General features: G+C 43.0%; 1 protein-coding gene across 3 annotated transcripts in view; it reads right to left on the bottom strand.

The window, feature by feature from the left end:
- The window catches only part of LOC138246110 (ketosamine-3-kinase-like), a 161,754-nt gene that overhangs the window by 132,764 nt on the left and 11,082 nt on the right, over window positions 1-17,908 (bottom strand). For all 3 annotated transcript variants that reach the window (XM_069200354.1, XM_069200353.1, XM_069200355.1), the window contains exon 2: window positions 12,326-12,477. In XM_069200354.1, coding sequence (XP_069056455.1) covers window positions 12,326-12,468 — 143 coding nt within the window. In that variant the 5' untranslated portion in view covers window positions 12,469-12,477. The remainder of the gene's footprint in view (window positions 1-12,325; window positions 12,478-17,908) is intronic.

Here is a 17,908-nt window from a genome sequence, read left to right as displayed (position 1 = left end):
GTCCCGACCAATAAAGTAGCTTGGTATTTCCTTAAAATAATGCCCAAACCATTGGAGAAGGAGATTAGGGAAAAGTTGAGGGCAGAGTGCCCTCACCAAGATATTAAAGATTACTGCAACACTGGTGGGGGATGTCAAGTTATTCGAGCTTATGGACAAACTTACCAGGGATCCCAAAAAAGGGACGGGCAGAACATGTCTCTCTTTCAAAACCAGTTCTTGGATGTCTCTGGGCAACTGGCAAAAAACCTGGACCTTGCAGTAGAAGCCAAACAGACTGGTATGCCGGTTGATAAGGAGATCCTCAGGGGCTGGGCCAAGGGAGAGCGGTGAGCTTTCGGGGCAATGCTAGTTGTTCCATCATGGCAGGGTGGCACAAAGGGTTCCTGTTGAAAATTGATCCAAAGATAGGGGACATAGCTTCTTCTGAGGTGGGGTCCCTGGCTCAGGGGCAATTATTTGGCAAAGTATTTATATGCCAAGTATGTTGTGGGCATCATCTACACATCTTCTTTCTCTGAGAAAGGAGTTTGGACAAATGTTTTTTGAAAGGCCAGTTGAGGGAAAGCTACCAATTCATGATTGTAGTAGTTAAAAAATGATGAGAAAAGAGTGCCATAGTAACGTCAGACTTGTCCAAGCAGGGCTTTCTGAGCAACCTTTTCCTAGTTGCCAAGAGGGATTCACTGGCAATATGTTATGATAAATCTATGAGATTTAAGTCATTGGCTGCTATACAGAAACTTCAAGACGTATTAAGGCAAGTAGGCTGATGTGTAGCGACCAAAAAGATGCATATTTCGTTATACCTATCAGGGAACGTCATTGTTGATTTTAGGGGTTCAAATGGGACAATCAGACTTGGAGATTTTTTTTGCTACCCTTCGGCTCACCATCTATTCCATGGTGCTTTACGAAGCTTCTCCAGCCGGTTACAGCATTTAGGATATTGAGGAGAAGCAAGATGATAGCTTGTTTGGACAATATGATTTTGATGACGCAGAAGCATAACTTATTTTCTCACCAGAGATGGTGATGCAACTACTGGAGAGTCTAGGGTTTGTAATGACCTGACAGAAGTTGGTAATTAGCCTGACGCTGATCACAGAATTTCTGGGTTTCTCAGTAGATTCGATCCAGGCAGTGCTACAGTTTCCCAGCAAGAAAACTGAAAAATATTCAGAAATAGATTAAACAGGTTCTGCAAAAGAAGGAGGCTTCTCTAGGCTACCAAGAAAGAATGGTGAGATACTTGCTCAATACAGGCAATATTTCTGGAGCCACAGCATTACAGAAGCCTGCAGAAAATGAAGATTCACCATCTGTGGCATGGTCTACCTTACGCAGATCAGGTCCTGTGGACAGCGGAAGTGAAGGAGGAACTGCAGTGGTGGCTGAGCAATGTACAGGAATGGAATCCGGAACATTGCTTGACATAATCACAGACTCAAGACAGCAGTCACATGGGTTTGAGAGTCTGTTGTGGTGAACTAGTGACAAGAAGTCGATGGTCAACACATGAACTCCAGATTCATATCAATGTTTAGACCTGCTGGTAGGATTGTTAGTGATGAAGTCCTTTGGGAAAGTGTTGCATTACGTTATGAATAGAAATCATCTCAGCAGTGCGTTATGTCAGTTGCCTGGACGGTACTGTATCAACAGTGCTAGTGGAGTTAGCAAAGAGGTTTTGGCACTTTTGCCTGGAACTGAAGATAACAGTGATCATGGAATAGCCTCCAGGAAAGTCCAGCAAAGTAACAGATTAGCAATCCTGCTAATTTGACGACTCAACAGATTAGAAGTTGGACCAGAATATAACAAATCGAGTTTAGAATCTCTGGAGTCAATATGCTATAGCTTTTTTTCACATTGACTGACCACACAGATACAACATTTCTTTCAGCTAAAGGCCGGACCCAGAGGCCTTAGGAATGGATACTTGCCTTCAGGTACTGGGCTCTCAGCTGAACTATACATCCCTTCTATTCCAGATGATTTAGAGGACAGTGATGAAGGTCAGATGTCAGTCTGTAAAACTGATCATAGTTCTGCCATAGTGAACAACCAAAGTGTGCTAGTCAGACCTAGTGGAGTTATCAGTAAACATTTCAAGATTGTTACCAGTATACAATACAATATTAATGAGCTCAAAAGAACACATATTCTCTAGTGCAAGAAAGCATACGTCGCCATATAGAGGATTTCAGGTCTGGATGGAGCATCAGAGGCGTTTTGGGCTAGAACAAAGCTCTCAGAGAGCAGTAGGCTCCAGGAACTCTCCAGAGTTAAAACACAGCCTGAAATAGATGGTCCAGTTGGTGCCTGAAAATGAATTTACATACTACTAGTACACGTTTAAATGTTTCTGAGAAAAATATATATAATAAATAAATAAATTACAGATCTGCCATTCTGGTTGGCCATTCCTACACTCCCTATAGTGTGCAGATTATTGAAAGGTATCATACTTCAGTTTTGTCCTTAGCCAAGGTATAAGTCAATATGAGATTTAAATAAAGTATTTCATTTTATGCTCCTGGCCAGGAAATTAACTTACATCTTTGAAAGAGTTAACTTCAATTATTTTAATATGTTTGTTGTCATGTAAACGAGTTTCAGATGTAAGAGCATTGGATATAGATAGTATGTCTTTCACTCCAAAGTTACTTTTGGGTTTCAAGTAGGTTAGTTTTTTATCCTGCCTTTGGGGCAAATTCCAAATGTATGCTGTAAGATGCCTGAATGAATATAAGGCAAGGACATCCGGAGTTATCCCAAAAGGAATAAAACCTCTCTTTATTTCTTTGAAATCCCCTCATCAGGTGGTGGCAGCTCCCACCATGGCAAGATGGGTGAAATGGATAATGCACCTGGCAGTTATTTATACTGGAGATTTTGTCTCACTCTCTACCAGAGGGGCGATGGCCTCCAAAGAGTTCTAGGTAGGTACGTGATTGAAAGGTATTCTGAGCTTTCAGTTAGCTCAGTCATTGGCTTGAGTGACGATATACAATGGAGTCAGGCATCAGGAACCCAGTGAATCTGCTAGATCCACAGAAACAGTAATTGTCTGCAAAAAAACTATCACACTGTACAAATCGCCTCTCAGGTGTGGCTAGGACTAATTCTTTGGGGCCGGGCTATAACGAGTAATGAATATTATGTATATAAAGAGGAATAATCACAGTACATACAGGAACACAGAGTTATGGAGAACCCTTAAGAAAGTTTATTGACTTTCATGTTTGATGGTCAAAAGGGATACTTTGTGTGAAAAGATAATAATGGGCATTATCATACATCCTATTACAGTAATATATGAAGTAGACCGCGATCCACAAGGGAACACAAGGCTCAAAGCAATGACCACCAAGCCATAGGTACTGACACGACAGCATAAATATAATATATACAAAGAAAAACTTTCTTTAAAAACCTTTATTATAACTATCCCCACAGAAAAACCCACCCAGATGGATAGTATCCATTTTGATTTATCCTTATAAGGATCAGCTAAGCAGCTTCCTGTAAGAGAGCACAGGAAGAATTATTGCATTTTCAAGATAATACGATAACATACCATGAACAAGGTACATTCCTCTTGGATAACAACACACGATTCTACATTGCTGATTTACTTCTCCCATGACCTTTCATTTGGATCCACTGATAGGATGATGCAAATAGGGTGGGGCAGAGTCACACCCTGCCTAGCTACACACTGCATCCATGGATAAATGGATCACTTGGTCATCTCCCAGTGTCCAGGACCCGGCATGAGGGATGAGATTAGTTTTACTGGGGGCAGTTTCCCCTTGACAAAGTAAGTGGCATGTCATTTTGCAAATGTGGACTGCATACACAGGATAACTTACTATTGGAATATAGCTACTGACCTGAGAGGCGGACACAGACCACGCATCAGTGTTAAATCCTTCTTCCTCATTTCCAGGGTTAATAAAAACGTATCTGATCATATGTAAACAACCTACTGCACAAGAGTAGTCTTTAGGCAACTCTCATACTTAACTGTTGCCCATCATGTATGTTCGTTTGCATGCCATTCTTTCTAAGAAAATCCTTGGTCCTCTCTCATATTTCATACAACCACAAAAGGTGGTGAGTTGGTGACAAGGATAGTGAAGAAAAACGGTGCCTCTCACTAAAATGGCTCTTATTAGTAGGTCAGAACATATATGTCTTAACATTGCATCCAGACATGGCACATAAAGTTTAACTATTTCGCCTGAATGTCCATTTGCATGTATTACCTGATGGACACTTCTTGGCCCTCTCCCTTGAACAACTACGATTAAAGAGCGGCACAATTACAAAGTTGCATATACAAAAAAGTACTACTCTTTAAAATATATGAAATCTGTTGCATTATCTACTGCACCTTCAAAATACCTATTTGGTGCTCACATTAAATGTTTGTATTACACTGCAATGGCATCATTTTACCATAGACTTTAAAAAGGTGAGCAGTGACATCAAAATAATGGGCCTCCAAGCACAAGAAGAAAGCGCTATCACTAATTGCAGCTGTCCTGATTTCAGGTCTCACAAAGATTATATCCAAGCCAGTAGACACCTTAATACGGGTAGTGGTCACACATATAATATAAGCCATCCATATAAAGTATTCCCAGTGTCAGGATGAGGCAGACTCTTTATCCTTCTCCATCATATGGTGTATGACCACAGTGGATCTGCCCCCCATACTGCTGAGTGAAGTCTGAGTCCACCCTAAGCCAGAGTAAGTGTAGCAAAAAAAACACACACCATTACTTAATGCAACACCAGCATGATCACGTGTGAGAAAGGATGCATTTACGAAGTTCAGGGTGTCCTTGTTTGCAGTCTTCCATGGGGATGTGCGTCTGAGTTCCCTGAAAAAAAGTTTTAAAAAATATATAGGGGTCAGCGTAGGGATATGCTGCCTACTAGGCCTGGTTAGGGGGACCTGACCCTGCCAGTCCAAAAACATAAACCTAACTTTTTTTTATAGGATCTGCGGAGGATCTGCCCTTTTAAGTTTTAGTCCTCCCTAGTTGGGACAGGGTGTTTTCAGTATTATGTAAGTGGAGATGGGCGTGTTGTTCCCCCTCCCTCACCCTGAGCCATTAACAGACCCCGGGGACCCCATCCTTCTGGGCCGCAACATATTAAAAAGCCAGGGTGCCCCTGTCCCATCCGGGATACCCACAGCCAGTGCAGCCTATGGGCCAGAGGGGGTAGCCCCTGGGCACCTGCTGGTTCCCCTGCCTGCACCCATAGTGGTGCGGAAAGAGCTGGCTACATCTGTTTGTTCCCGCCTCTCAGGATCAGGTTGTCTCTGCTCCTGCTGGGCGAGAGCAAACCAGAGTTCCCCGCCGTCAAGAGCACTGGCAGGAACTTGAAGTTCTCCCTGCCCACAGGAACTGCAGTGTCCCCGGGGATGGGCTCCACCGGGCGACTGGATGGATGGCTCAGAGAGTGGGGCCCCAAGCTCACTCCCTAAAAAATAATTCAGTGTTGGTGTCCTTTTGAGGCTCAAGGAAGGGAGTCCCACGACACCCTCCTCTTTAAAAAAGGTAATCACCCTGGGTTATAGCAATTAATCTTTATTTAATGTTAACAAAAATATAGACATTCGCTGAAAAAAACAAAGGGAAAGGGATGTTACAGTTAGGTGAAAATGTCAGGTAAAAATACTATTTTAAATGAAGAAAACAACTGAAATTATCTCAGTAATATAACTTGTACCCTAAAGCAACTATAACTCGGTCCCTCACCATGCCCTGCTAATTATTTCACATTTTACAACAATCATGACATGCTCAGTGGCTGTACTGATAACATCACTACAACATCTGAAATGACAATTGATGACAATACTGTGCATGGCTGGGCACGATTTAAATGTATTTTATGTATTTATCCATGTGCATTATTGTTACACTTGAACTGAACTTTTTAAAATTGAACTTTTTATTGTTGTATTGTTAGCACTTATAAATGCTACAGAGTTTGCTATGTTTGTGAAAGCCATAAATTAATATACATTTTATGGTGGTTCTCACTGTTAAACTCCCATCCAATATACACACATACTCTTTAAACCTGTTTAACTAATGTATATGTACTTATGGTTTAAATATATATATGTATGCACATATATGTGTGTGTATATTCATGTATGTATGTGTGTGTATATATATATATATATATATATATATATATACACATATATATATATATATATATATATATATATATATAAATATATGTATGTATGTTATTCGATTCTTAACATGTTCATAGGTCATTACATAGCTCCTAGATAAGTTGTTATATTAGATACTTATGAATCCCTGCTCTCATTTTATATCACACTTTGTCTACCCCTCACCATGTAATTTCTCTATCAAGCTATCCTCTTTTTCCACTCTGACTCATCTCAAATCAATTCTACTACTTTCATCTCCTAAATAACCCTGCCTAAGCTCTTCCCTCCTCTTCCAATCTAACTCACCCAAACCTCACTTTACTACCATGATCTCCCAAACAACCCTACTAAATTCCCCCTCATTTATCTCACCGTTAACTCATCCAAAACCCCTCCTGCATCTATGATCTCCCTAACTCTTTCCACAGACTCTTCCCTGTTTCATCTCCTCTTTACTCACCCCAAGCCTAAATCCTATTACCATAAACTCCCCATTAACACTTATGGATTCTTCTCTCCTCCACCCCTCCATTACTCCAGTCAATCCAACTAACAAACTCACGTATCCGCGGCTCAAATTAACTCATAACCATACTAAAACTGTACTCCTATTTCCCTATACTAATCCACCACTAATTCCTTTTGGGTTCCAACTTAACGTGCTACTTGCCGAAAAGCGCTTTGACGCCTCGTCAGGGGTAGTAAGACCTATATAAACACTATTACAATACAATACGATATAATACACACCACACAATGCTCTCAATTGAATGGATTGCAAATTAACATCATTAAGAAGTGTTTTTCATTCTTTCTGGCAGGTGCTCCCAAAAAGGGAAAAACATTTCAGGTTTCCCGGGTTGCATGCATGACATGAGGGAGGCGACTTAAGTTCATATGTGTTCACCTAGTTGGCCTAAACTCGCATTGGTCCTCCTGCACCAAGTGTATGACTACGTGTCCCAAACGTGACACCAGCACTTTTTCGAATAATTTAAAGTCAACGTTTAGCATGGACAGGGGCCGGTAGGAGCCTGGATCGGTGGGGTCCGTGTCTGGTTTGGGAAGCATCAGTATGAGAGCCCCTCGCATGTGGTTTGGCAATACGTCCACCTCATGTGCCTCTCTTAGGGTCTCAAGAAGTTCAGGAAGTAGAAAGACTGAGTAGGCCTGGAAATGTTTGAGTGGGAGACCATCCAGGCCCAGGCATTTCTTTCTAGCCATACCCTTGAGGGCTTCTTGGAGTTCCTCCAGCATGATGTGTTTCCCCAGCTCTTCCACTTGAGTCGCTACAAGACGGGGTAGGGTGATACTGTTCAAAAAATTGCTTGCCTCAGGGGCTCCTCGGCTTCCAGAGCAGTCTATAGTGACTGTAGATGGTCGCAGAGTGTTAGGTTGATTGCTGCTTGGCCAACAGCCAGCAAACCCGCTGGGCTGCGGAGAAAGAAGAATGAGTAGTAGGGGGCGTTCTCTTTTAAGTAGCATATGGCCAGATTTATCGCCATCTCTGAACAAGCGTGGTCTATACTCCTTAGAGACGTAGCAGTCAATCCTGTCCCAGGCATCTGCCACCCGTCTATGCACCTCTACTACGTCCGCCCCAACCGTGTCCCGGTCCTCCTCCCATTGCTGCAGGCCCGCTAGGGTCTCCTCGCTTTCCTGCAGCGCGCAATCCAGCTTTTTTCATGTGCCATAAATATTACCAAGGCTCTCTCCCCGGACCACCACATTGAAGGTCCCCAATTCCGTGCCGCACGCCTGGGAGGAGTTCTAGTTTGTGGCGAAGAACCTCTGTATGGTCTCTGCCATGTCAATGGCATACTTAGGGCCACCCAGTAACTCTGGACCTAATCGTCAGAGGGAGATGTGGGGTTTCTGTCCCCTCACTCCACACTCCAACAGCAACAGGGCATGTTCCGACAAGAATAAAACTTTAAAGCTCACTGCCTGAACATTAAGGTCACCCTCACTCGGTCTAGGAAACAATCTAGGTGACTATGTACCTCCTGGGTAGGGATATAGCAGGAGGAAACCTTATCCGTAGGGTGAAGTTCTCTCCATATATCGAGAAGTTGAAGTCTGGCCATCGTTTCCTGTAGACTGGCTACCATGCGTGGCTTTGTGCCGCTTTGAGGCGGATACTGGTCCAGTCGGCCATTCGATACGCAGTGAAAGTCTCCAGCCCAGAATATAGGAGTCCCGGCGTAGGTCAATAATTCAGACTCAAGGGTCCCGTAGAACTCACCGTTGTCCGTGTTAGGCGCATAGACATTAAAAAGGCAGAGCTCACAAACGTTGAGCTGGCTGTGAAAAAGCACATTAAAGGGAAGATGGGGTAAAAATTCTCAGTGCACGCCCTCAGTGGAAATAAAACAAACGCACAATGAGTACAATTTCTGGATAAGCTTACCTAATTTAGGCTTAAAAAGCAGTGGCAAAAGAAGCAAACGATCCTGCAGGATCTTAAAGATTGTGGAAAGGTCTCCTCACTCGCAACTTAATGTGGCATGCTTATGGTGTACTTGACCTGTGGATGGAGTTCTTAAATATGTATTTTACTGAATAGTGCAGGAGCATTTTCATCCTTCGCAGGAATCAATGTTCAGGCGAAGGTCCACGGATCTCTGGACCTTTCGACAGGGAGTGGTGGAACCATACAACTCAACTTCAGTATAAACCAATTAAATTAAACAGTATGACCCATTTGGTCATACAAGGAAGACTCCAGTCAGGAATAAACTTAAATGAATTCAAAGCTCAAAGTCATGTAGTCAACTCTTAAGACAAAATTATAAAGATACAGGATCACCAAGGGTTGGCCAAGGCGACAAAATAGATTTAGGTGGACTAACAATAAAACTAAGCAGGGGGTTGTGGCCAACAAGATGGCCGTACGAGCTCCAGCTCCAACCAGAGAGATCCTCCTGCATCCTTGCACCGTAAGATGTGGCAATAATGTGGGGTACTCTCAGGGATGTGGCGACGCCCTCCCCCTCCCCTGGATACTGGGGGATCATGCTGACTGCACCAATGCAGGGGGTCTGGCCCACAGCGTTGGCCCTGCAGCAGACCCAGCGGGATGAAGAAGACTAGACGCGGGACCCCGCTGGCATCACAGACAATACTAGTCCAGTGGAGGTGCATGGGAGGGGGCTGCAGATCTTGATACCCCCCAGCAAGATGGGACTGCAGCCTTGTCACAGGGGCCCGGTCCTGGAGTAGGCAGACCCGTCGCTCTGCCCGACATTGGCTGCAACTGGTGAACAGCTGTGGTAGGTGTGCGGGAGAGGGAGTCCCCTGGTCCTCCCCCACCCCAGGAGGTGAGGCTGTGGTCGTGCCAGCGAGAGCCTGAGAGAAATTGCTGGGGTCTCCCTTCACCCTTTTTGCCCCCAGTGCTGGCTCATCTCCAGTACTGACTAACTACACTGGCAGTCCTGGCTGGCGTGGTGGTCTTTGATGGTCAGTTGGTTTTAGGATGTGCCGGGTTGGCCCCTTCCCTCCGTTGGTGGGGGTGATCCAGAACAGTCACCATTTTCCACCCTGAAGCGGACTACACATACAGAGACCCTTGCAACTGGGAGATGACTTTCACTTTGGAGACCTAGCTGGACCCACACCTGGGACTGTAAACAGTGCCTGGTGGCAAGTGCCCCAACAAAAGGCCTAGGGTACTGTTGCTGGGTGCCAGAATAGGACTTAATCTGTTGCCTGATGGAACAACACCTGGCTGATTGGACCTCATTAGTTGTGTGGGATGCCATTGTAACTACCGAGAACTAACTGCGACAGCTGGTCTGGAGTTGGAAAGGTTCCCACCTGTGTTACAAGGAATCCCTGTGATTTTTAGTAGTGACATGGTTGAAGATAGGCAGCCTAGGGACGAAAATGGACCAATATACGCCTCAGAGTGCAGGTGGTGGCACACATAAAGGCCCCGGAGAGACACCACAAGGTCAGATACTGGCCTCAATTGAGGCTTCCAGCCTGGCAGTCCAAACTAAGATTGAGACTATGGCCATCTATGTAAACCTTCTCAGGACTGATTTACGCATGGCAGCGGAACGGTCTGTGGAAACAGAGACTAAAGTGACTGAACTTGGAGAGGAGGTCTTTGTATTAAAGACTGCAGTGGCTGCGTTTGAAGCTCACTCGACCCGACTGGAGGCATGCATGGACAACACACAGGGGAGATCCCGCATATGCTTGTGGATTTTCCTGAGGGAGCGGAAGGGGGGGACCCAGAGACTTTCCTTTAGGAATGGGCCATGACCACACACACACACAATAAACTATCACGTTTGTTTGCAGTTGAGAGTGCACATGGGGCCATTGACCCAGCCACCTAAACCAGGAGCCTCACCTAGGACTGTCATTACAAGCTCCTAAACCGGGATGAAATCCTTTGGGTACTGCGCAGAAATGGTGACCCGATATTTGAGAATTGGTGCATATGCATCTTCCCTGACTACACTCGAGAAGTCCAGTCCAACTACAAAGACAGTCCTTCAGCGGCATGAAACAGAAACTAAGAACGTTAGGTCTGAAGTACATGTTGCTTTACCCAGCCAAGCTGAAGGTAATACGAGATGGACGGTCTCACTTTATCTTGCTACCTAACAAGACCTGAGACTGGCTGGAGGTTGGCAGCGAGGACTGGCCCCAACGTCGCCCTTGGGTCGGACACAGGATGGGGCCCCTGCCCACTCCCAGGAGGAGGAGCAGACTTAGATGCCGTTTGAGATCCAGTACAAGAGTGGTGGTGCAGCCTGATGGCACTCTTGACCTGGAGGCACAGAGAAGTGAACGAGAGGCAACAAGAGCCCTGGCCGAGGCTGTCACTTCTGCAGCCCCCTCTGCGGCGAACTCAGATCTGGGGAGTGAACGCAGACAATCCAGTGGTGATTCTGCAAGGATATAGCAGATATGAACTCTTGCTGACCCCTGACCACCCCCATAGGTACTGCAGATACTCCCTAAGATGTGAGCTTGGTGGAGTGGGCATACATGAGGGCTGGGTGCCCATCTGGAAATTGGGACGGACTTCTCCACATGTGGGGATGCTGGGTGCGCTCTATAGAACTAATATTGCTGTTAGGCTACGTGGGGGGAGAATCGGGGGCAGCAAAGACTAGTGGGGCTTGGGCACAACTTCTATGTGAGCCCCCCCACCACCCGCCTCAATTCTACCTTAACCTTACTTTTTCTTCTCCATTTTGTGCACTGATCCTTTCCCTTTGGTCACAATAAAAATAAAGACCACCTGTTTAGAAGGAGAGACACATCTGAACAGTACATACAGCTGCTACACAATTGTATGAGCTTAGAAATTACTCAGTAAAAAGATTTTTGAAGAAAATAACTCACACAAGTGTTTTACTTGCCTTTACCTGTTGTCTGTTCTATGAAACCAAGGGCCTAATTACGAGTCTAACGGTCACTAGACTGCCAGACTCGCAGTGCCGGTCCAGACCGCCATGGCTTTGACGGTCCCACCGTCAAATTAAGAGTTTGGCGGTTAGACCACCAAAAGACTGCTGTCTCCGCCAGGATCAGTGATCCCGATGGGATGACGGCATTCGTGGTTGTAATCAGCCACTGTGGTGCTGAAGTCTGCATCGCCATGCTGATTACAACCTGGTTCTCCACCAGCCTTTTCATGGCTGTCTGACCGTAGCCTTGAAATGCACACTGACTGTGGAACATAAAGTGTTCATTTCAAGGGTGCTGGTGCACCTTGCGTGCTGCAGCATTGTAGCTGGCTCATTTATGAGCCTGGAACAATGCTGCTGCACCTTTCCCACTGGGATGACCGCCGGTCAGCCCAGTAAGAAAGTTGTAATGGGGCCAGTGGGGAGACCGACACCACTGAGGAGGTCTTCTCGTCTGGAGTCTGGCGGAAGGATGTTTCTGTCCGTCAAACTCCTAATGACCTCCTAAATGTTTACTGTGTGATAAAGCAGGTATACTAATCTTGAAACAGATTTACAAGCAATTATTTTGTGAAAAAATGACTTGACTTGCAGTGTGAATCTATTCTACGCCATAAAGTAACTTCTATTGTGCTGAGAATGAGAAATATCTTGCTACATTACATTTACAAGGATATTGTACCTGTTAAGGCTCTTCATATCCAAATGCTCCATGGCAAATGCCGTTCCGCCATCTTTCAATTCAATAATTTTGATCGGTTTTGGGGCTTTCACAGTCTTAGTCTGCAGGATAGCTTCCAAACCAGCCATTTCTCCCAAAAACATTTTACATGCCTGTCAAAATACCAAAAACAAATCAGACTGTTAGCAGCATCCAGTGGTTGATATTAAACATAACCCATGGAACGGAAAATGCTAGCTCAAATGTTTTGAATGCTGCAGCTCTCCCCACCTACTACATTGCAGATATTACAGAAGTCATTTTTGGTCCCCTGAAAGCAAATATAAGTCTCTCATAGCGTATATGGGTTATACCATCCTTATTAAGAACAAAATAAAATATGATAAAATATTTTCCTTGTTACTCTACAAACTTGTATTTTCTAAATGCATTGTATCATGAAAGTATTACAAAATGGGTGCAACTTGACCTATAGCACCACTTCTTATTTGTTCAGTAATAATGAACAAATAAGAAGTCATTATTGAAATACAGGTTGTGCATTGTTCTGGAAAGATTGAGAACTGAATTAATGTAGCACCATTTTAAAACCTGTCCCATGGTGAAGGGATGAATGCTTACAGTATTATTTACTAGTCCCCTCCCCCCCATAAAGAATTAACATAGCTAAATCAATGTCCCTGCCTCTCCTTTTATATTTCCTCCAAGCTTTTCCTATTCCTATCCCATAATGCCACCTATCTAATCTACCGAAGATGCACGCTGACCTTTATATTATATCTCAAACCACAGAAGAACTCTGAAAGATTCCTCTTCCTCACCTGAATATGGGAATGACAGATCACTCTATGTACACCAAAAACAATGGATCCAGCCCTAAGCGTTCGTCTTACAAATCTCCAGGCTGCTGGTCTAATGCAGTGGAGTCCAATGTAGGACAAGGAAGAGCAAGTCAAAGTCACATCTTAAGGATAACCACCATTTAAATGATTTCCATGTAAATTATTTATGCATAAATGTATCTTAGATTACAATATAATACTGTTGCCAGACTGAACAATTGGTCCTCTTGCACCTAAGTTGGACAGTTCTAGTCTAATTGGTTCAATGGAAACAAAGACTGCAACACTTAGAATACATGGCTTTGTTAATTGAATTTGGCGTACATGAAGTGACCTCGCAATCTTACCTGAAAATAATGGTCTCTGGATTTCTCCAGCATGTTTACTTCCTTGGCACACAGATGCACAGAGCAACAACAGACGCTTTCTTGCCTTTGGTAGACTTATTGAGATTGAGAAGGACTTGGGGAGCAAATACCCGCTCAAAGGTTTGGCTTCCTTTGTCTTAGCAGTAGGTGGAATTTGGGCCTTTTAAAGATTGTGTAGTTTCTGATCAGGTTGCCAGCCTTGATCGCTCTTCTACTCTCTTCCTTGTTCATGGGGTTCTATTTGTTCAGCAGCTGGCAATAGCCTTGCCTTTTAAAAAAGACGCATGTGTACTGTTTATGTCACCAATTCCAATTCTTGCCATTTTGGCATCATTTCCAACACCATCTCTGCCTGGCACATGTTGCTATGTAGATTACTGGGCTTTTTCTGATTACTCCCACTTTTTGATGTACACATGGTGAGCATCCTGCTGTTCCTATGCCAAGTATGGGCTGTGTAGCTGAGTATTTGTTTTAATACTTATCACAATTATATTTTTTGTGTCTGTCTCTCATAAACCAAAACACATCACACTGGCAGGCGCTACGTCCCATAATATGATAACCGCATCTCAGTGGTTATCTGGTACAACATGAAAACACTTTCCTCATAGGCTCAAAACATAAACACCACCTTTCCAACCACACACTCTACACAATGTAGGTTGAGATGTGTGTGGTTATCGCTTCAAAGCTCTAGATGGGAGTTGTAAGAGCTATATAAATGCTATGCTACAGCACAGTACAATTTGCGGCAGTTGTAGAGTCCCTTCTTCCCTCAGATAGGGCACTCATACTCTTTGGCAGTTGAACCTAATACCTATAGGGTTAGCAGGCACAGGACAGATGGACGGACACACACAGCTCCCCCCCTACTTCTACTGAACGTAGCCGACCTCAATGGCCATGTACAAACTGCCACCCACTGTAGAACCCAGACCACCTTCTAATTGAAAGCTAGCCATCATAAGCATCAATCTTAACACAAAAGCATTATCGTTTTAGACAGATACACTAAAGGAATTTGATTTCCTCAGTCAAAATGGCCTATTTACTCTCCTCCATTATGACGTTCAGTCATTTATAAGGTTTATTACTTCTTTAAATGTGGAAATGATTCACATCATAGACGTGTGCCAACTGAACGTATCCCCCCAACACACTGTAACGTTCAGTCATTTATAAGGTTGATTAACTCTTTGAATATGGAAAGGATTCAAGTGTTGGGTACAACTGCTTTAAGTATAATTTTCACATTTCTTAGTGTGATAATAGTTTGTATGATTGTTTTACATAGTGCCCACACAATCAGGATACTACTTCAAAGCAGTTTTACAAATATATCATCATCACATACCTTCCAAATTGCCAGGATGGAAAGCTGTACTCATAACCCCATGGCTTCTTTGATATAGAACAAATGTGTGCATAATATGTATTATGTCATCACTTATATTAACTTGACGAATTCGAGCAGTGGTTCTTAACCTGTTGACTTCTAAGGACCCCCTACCTAATCATTACCGGAATCCAGAGACCCGCAGAGAATCATTATTGGAATCAGGGACCCCGGACAGAGTAGCTACTACAAGTCGATGATTTGAACAATACACAAACAATTACACAAAAATACAGAAACATGCATACATCAAACATGAATTAAAACATGATTTTTTATTTAATTCACAAACAAATATAAAAAAAATCAAATTTTAATAGGCAGGTTAGAACATTTCTAAATTAAATTGAGACCACTACTAATATTCTGTTTGATGCATTTGCACTGCTCCCTTGAAACAGTTTAAGGATACTAAGTTAATTTTGAACCACCATTTCCAAATTCCTTCACGCTTACAGAATGTTTTAAAACAGTGGTTCCCAACCTGTGGTCCGGGGACCCCTGGGGGTCCGTGAGGCCTCTTCAGGGGGTCCGCGAATGCTTAGACAATTAAATATTATTAACAGATTAGGTACCTAGCTTTCAGTAATGACTCAGTGGGGGGTCCCCGGATTCCAATAATGATTCAGAGGGGGTCCTCGGGTTCCAGTAATGATGAATTGGGGGTCCACAGAAGTCAAAAGGTTGGGAACCACTGTTTTAAAATGTTCAGTTGTACAGTTTGCTTCTTTATTTATGTACACTTTATTAATCTGTTAACATTCTTTCTTTTTTTCTTTTTTTTTTTAACAGTCGCAGACTCCCAGGATCCCCATACCACACTGAGTTACAGCATAAAGGATAGGTTCTTAAAGCAATATTTATCTTACTAATACTATTGTATGGAAGGTGTGAATATTCCTATATCCATGCATTATTTTTTCAATATACTCTCAAACATTCACTGCTTTGCATCAAAAATCAAAATGATATCCATGAGTTGTTTATATGTTTGACTAAATATTAGACATTCTCCTAAAAGTGAAGTTTGTGAAAGAGTTGTGACATGATTTCGTGATATGTCTTTTGAGATAGTAATACAATAGCACATTAACTATTGCAGTTAATACTGCCACCTATTTTAGGACTTATTCCGTACCTTTCGGCTCAAGGGTGCAGAGCTTAACTATAAACTAGTAGATAGTTGCTACTATGGAGCACACACCTGTGAAATGCTTCCTCCATGTAGACAGCCAAAACTTGTGATGTTTTTTCACTTAGTTTACAATAATTATCAGTCAGAGGTAAGGCTGCTACATTTCCAAAAGAAAAAATACCAGCCATTTGCTGTAGTTTTTTGAGTATGGAGGGGCCTGGATGAGATACTAAGTAGGAATATAAATAAAATCGAATGTATTCATTTATAACATCACTTTTCAGTCTGTACCTACTTTATTTATCAGACAGGAATCTTTGCAGTTCTTGAATTTATTTAAAAGTGGTTTCTACTTATGTTTTGAAGTACGTGCAGGTAAGGGCTAAAAAAATACCAACTATAGGTGATTTTGCTTATTTTTGTACCGACCTGGACATTAAAATACTGGTGCTGCTGGTAGGAAACCTGCAAGGTGGCAACCCTAGTCAGGGGCCATTAAGGACCTTCTAGAACATATTTTAAAGTGCATTGTTTCTATAAATACTTGATATATTTAAAATATTCATGTCAGAAGAAAATGGTCCTGTGGCAACTGTAGATCATGTCTGAGGCAAGTTGCAGATGGGTGTGTGTAATAGGAAAGTGGGAACAGGGTGTTACCTGCCAATAAAACGGCAGGAGATGTAGCACCAGGGCCCAGGGCTGTGAGTGTCCTTCTGAACCTCAATAATGTTTGTTTCTGTGTGGGTGTTGTGAGGGTGTTTATCCAGACAATGTGACAGCGCAATGTCATGCAAAGTGATGCAAACTGGTGCAAAGTTTTGATTATCTATTTGGTTGCCAATGCAAAACTTTTTTTCATTCGAAAACAGCCTTAAAGTAACGCAAATAATCCTTTGTGCTGCTTTGCGTTACTTTGCACCATGTGAACATGATGTATGCTATATGGGTGTTCACACTATAAAACCTAGGATTTTTGATGCAAAGTCCTGTCTACTAAAAAGTTAGACAGGGCTTTGCACCACAAACTAACACCTACTTGAGGCAGGTGTGAAATTGGAGAAATGTTTGAATTTGTTCTAACTTTTTACACACTGTATGTGTGAGGCACTATACAGTGAACATGCAATGTGTGAAAAGTTTTAAACTTTGTCTATGCACAGTATTTCGTAATAGGTACTGGAAGGTTAACTTTCAAGCACAAAACTTATGCTTAGACATCGTGGTTTTGCACCATGGTCAAAGGAATGTATGCATGGTGCTAGGCAGCCTGTTTGTGCATGAGTGCTGGGGAAGAGAAAATAAGTGCCACATCTTAGTATATATGGCTGTACAATGCAGTCTCTCCCTGGTGCAGTACAGCACAGCAACTTTGGTTGCTGTGCTGCATGCTGCTATTTTGTTTAGTAAATGTGCCCCTAAGTATCAGCAAGTATGTATGAGTCAGTAAGAATGTAAGAAAAAGAGTGCCAGCAAAAAGGTAAGAGCATGTGGGTGAGAATATGTGTATGAACAATAATGAGTGAGAGCAAGTGAAAGTAAGTAAAAAGAGAGTGAACTCTTGGAATCATCAGGTTAAACTGGCCTGGCACATCATGAAAGACTTGAATATTTGGTTAGGGCAGGGCCTATGACTTTTTAACAAATGTATGTGAAAACTGTGCTCTAAAATGCACTATCAGTCCCGTTTTTTCAAAATGTTCATCAAGGGAGACCCCAGAATCCCATGCTAGAAAATGTCAGGCTCACTCACTTCACTCTCTACAGTTCAAGGCAAGTATTACAGCTCACCACTTTCAAAAATCGCCAGCTGTGATTCTAAGAACAGGAGGCAAACAG

This window comes from Pleurodeles waltl, chromosome 7 (genome assembly GCF_031143425.1).
Source record: "Pleurodeles waltl isolate 20211129_DDA chromosome 7, aPleWal1.hap1.20221129, whole genome shotgun sequence".
Taxonomy (NCBI): Eukaryota; Metazoa; Chordata; class Amphibia; order Caudata; family Salamandridae; genus Pleurodeles; species Pleurodeles waltl.
The sequence above is the reverse complement of the archived record's forward strand: the minus strand, read 5'-3'. Positions and strand labels throughout refer to the sequence as shown.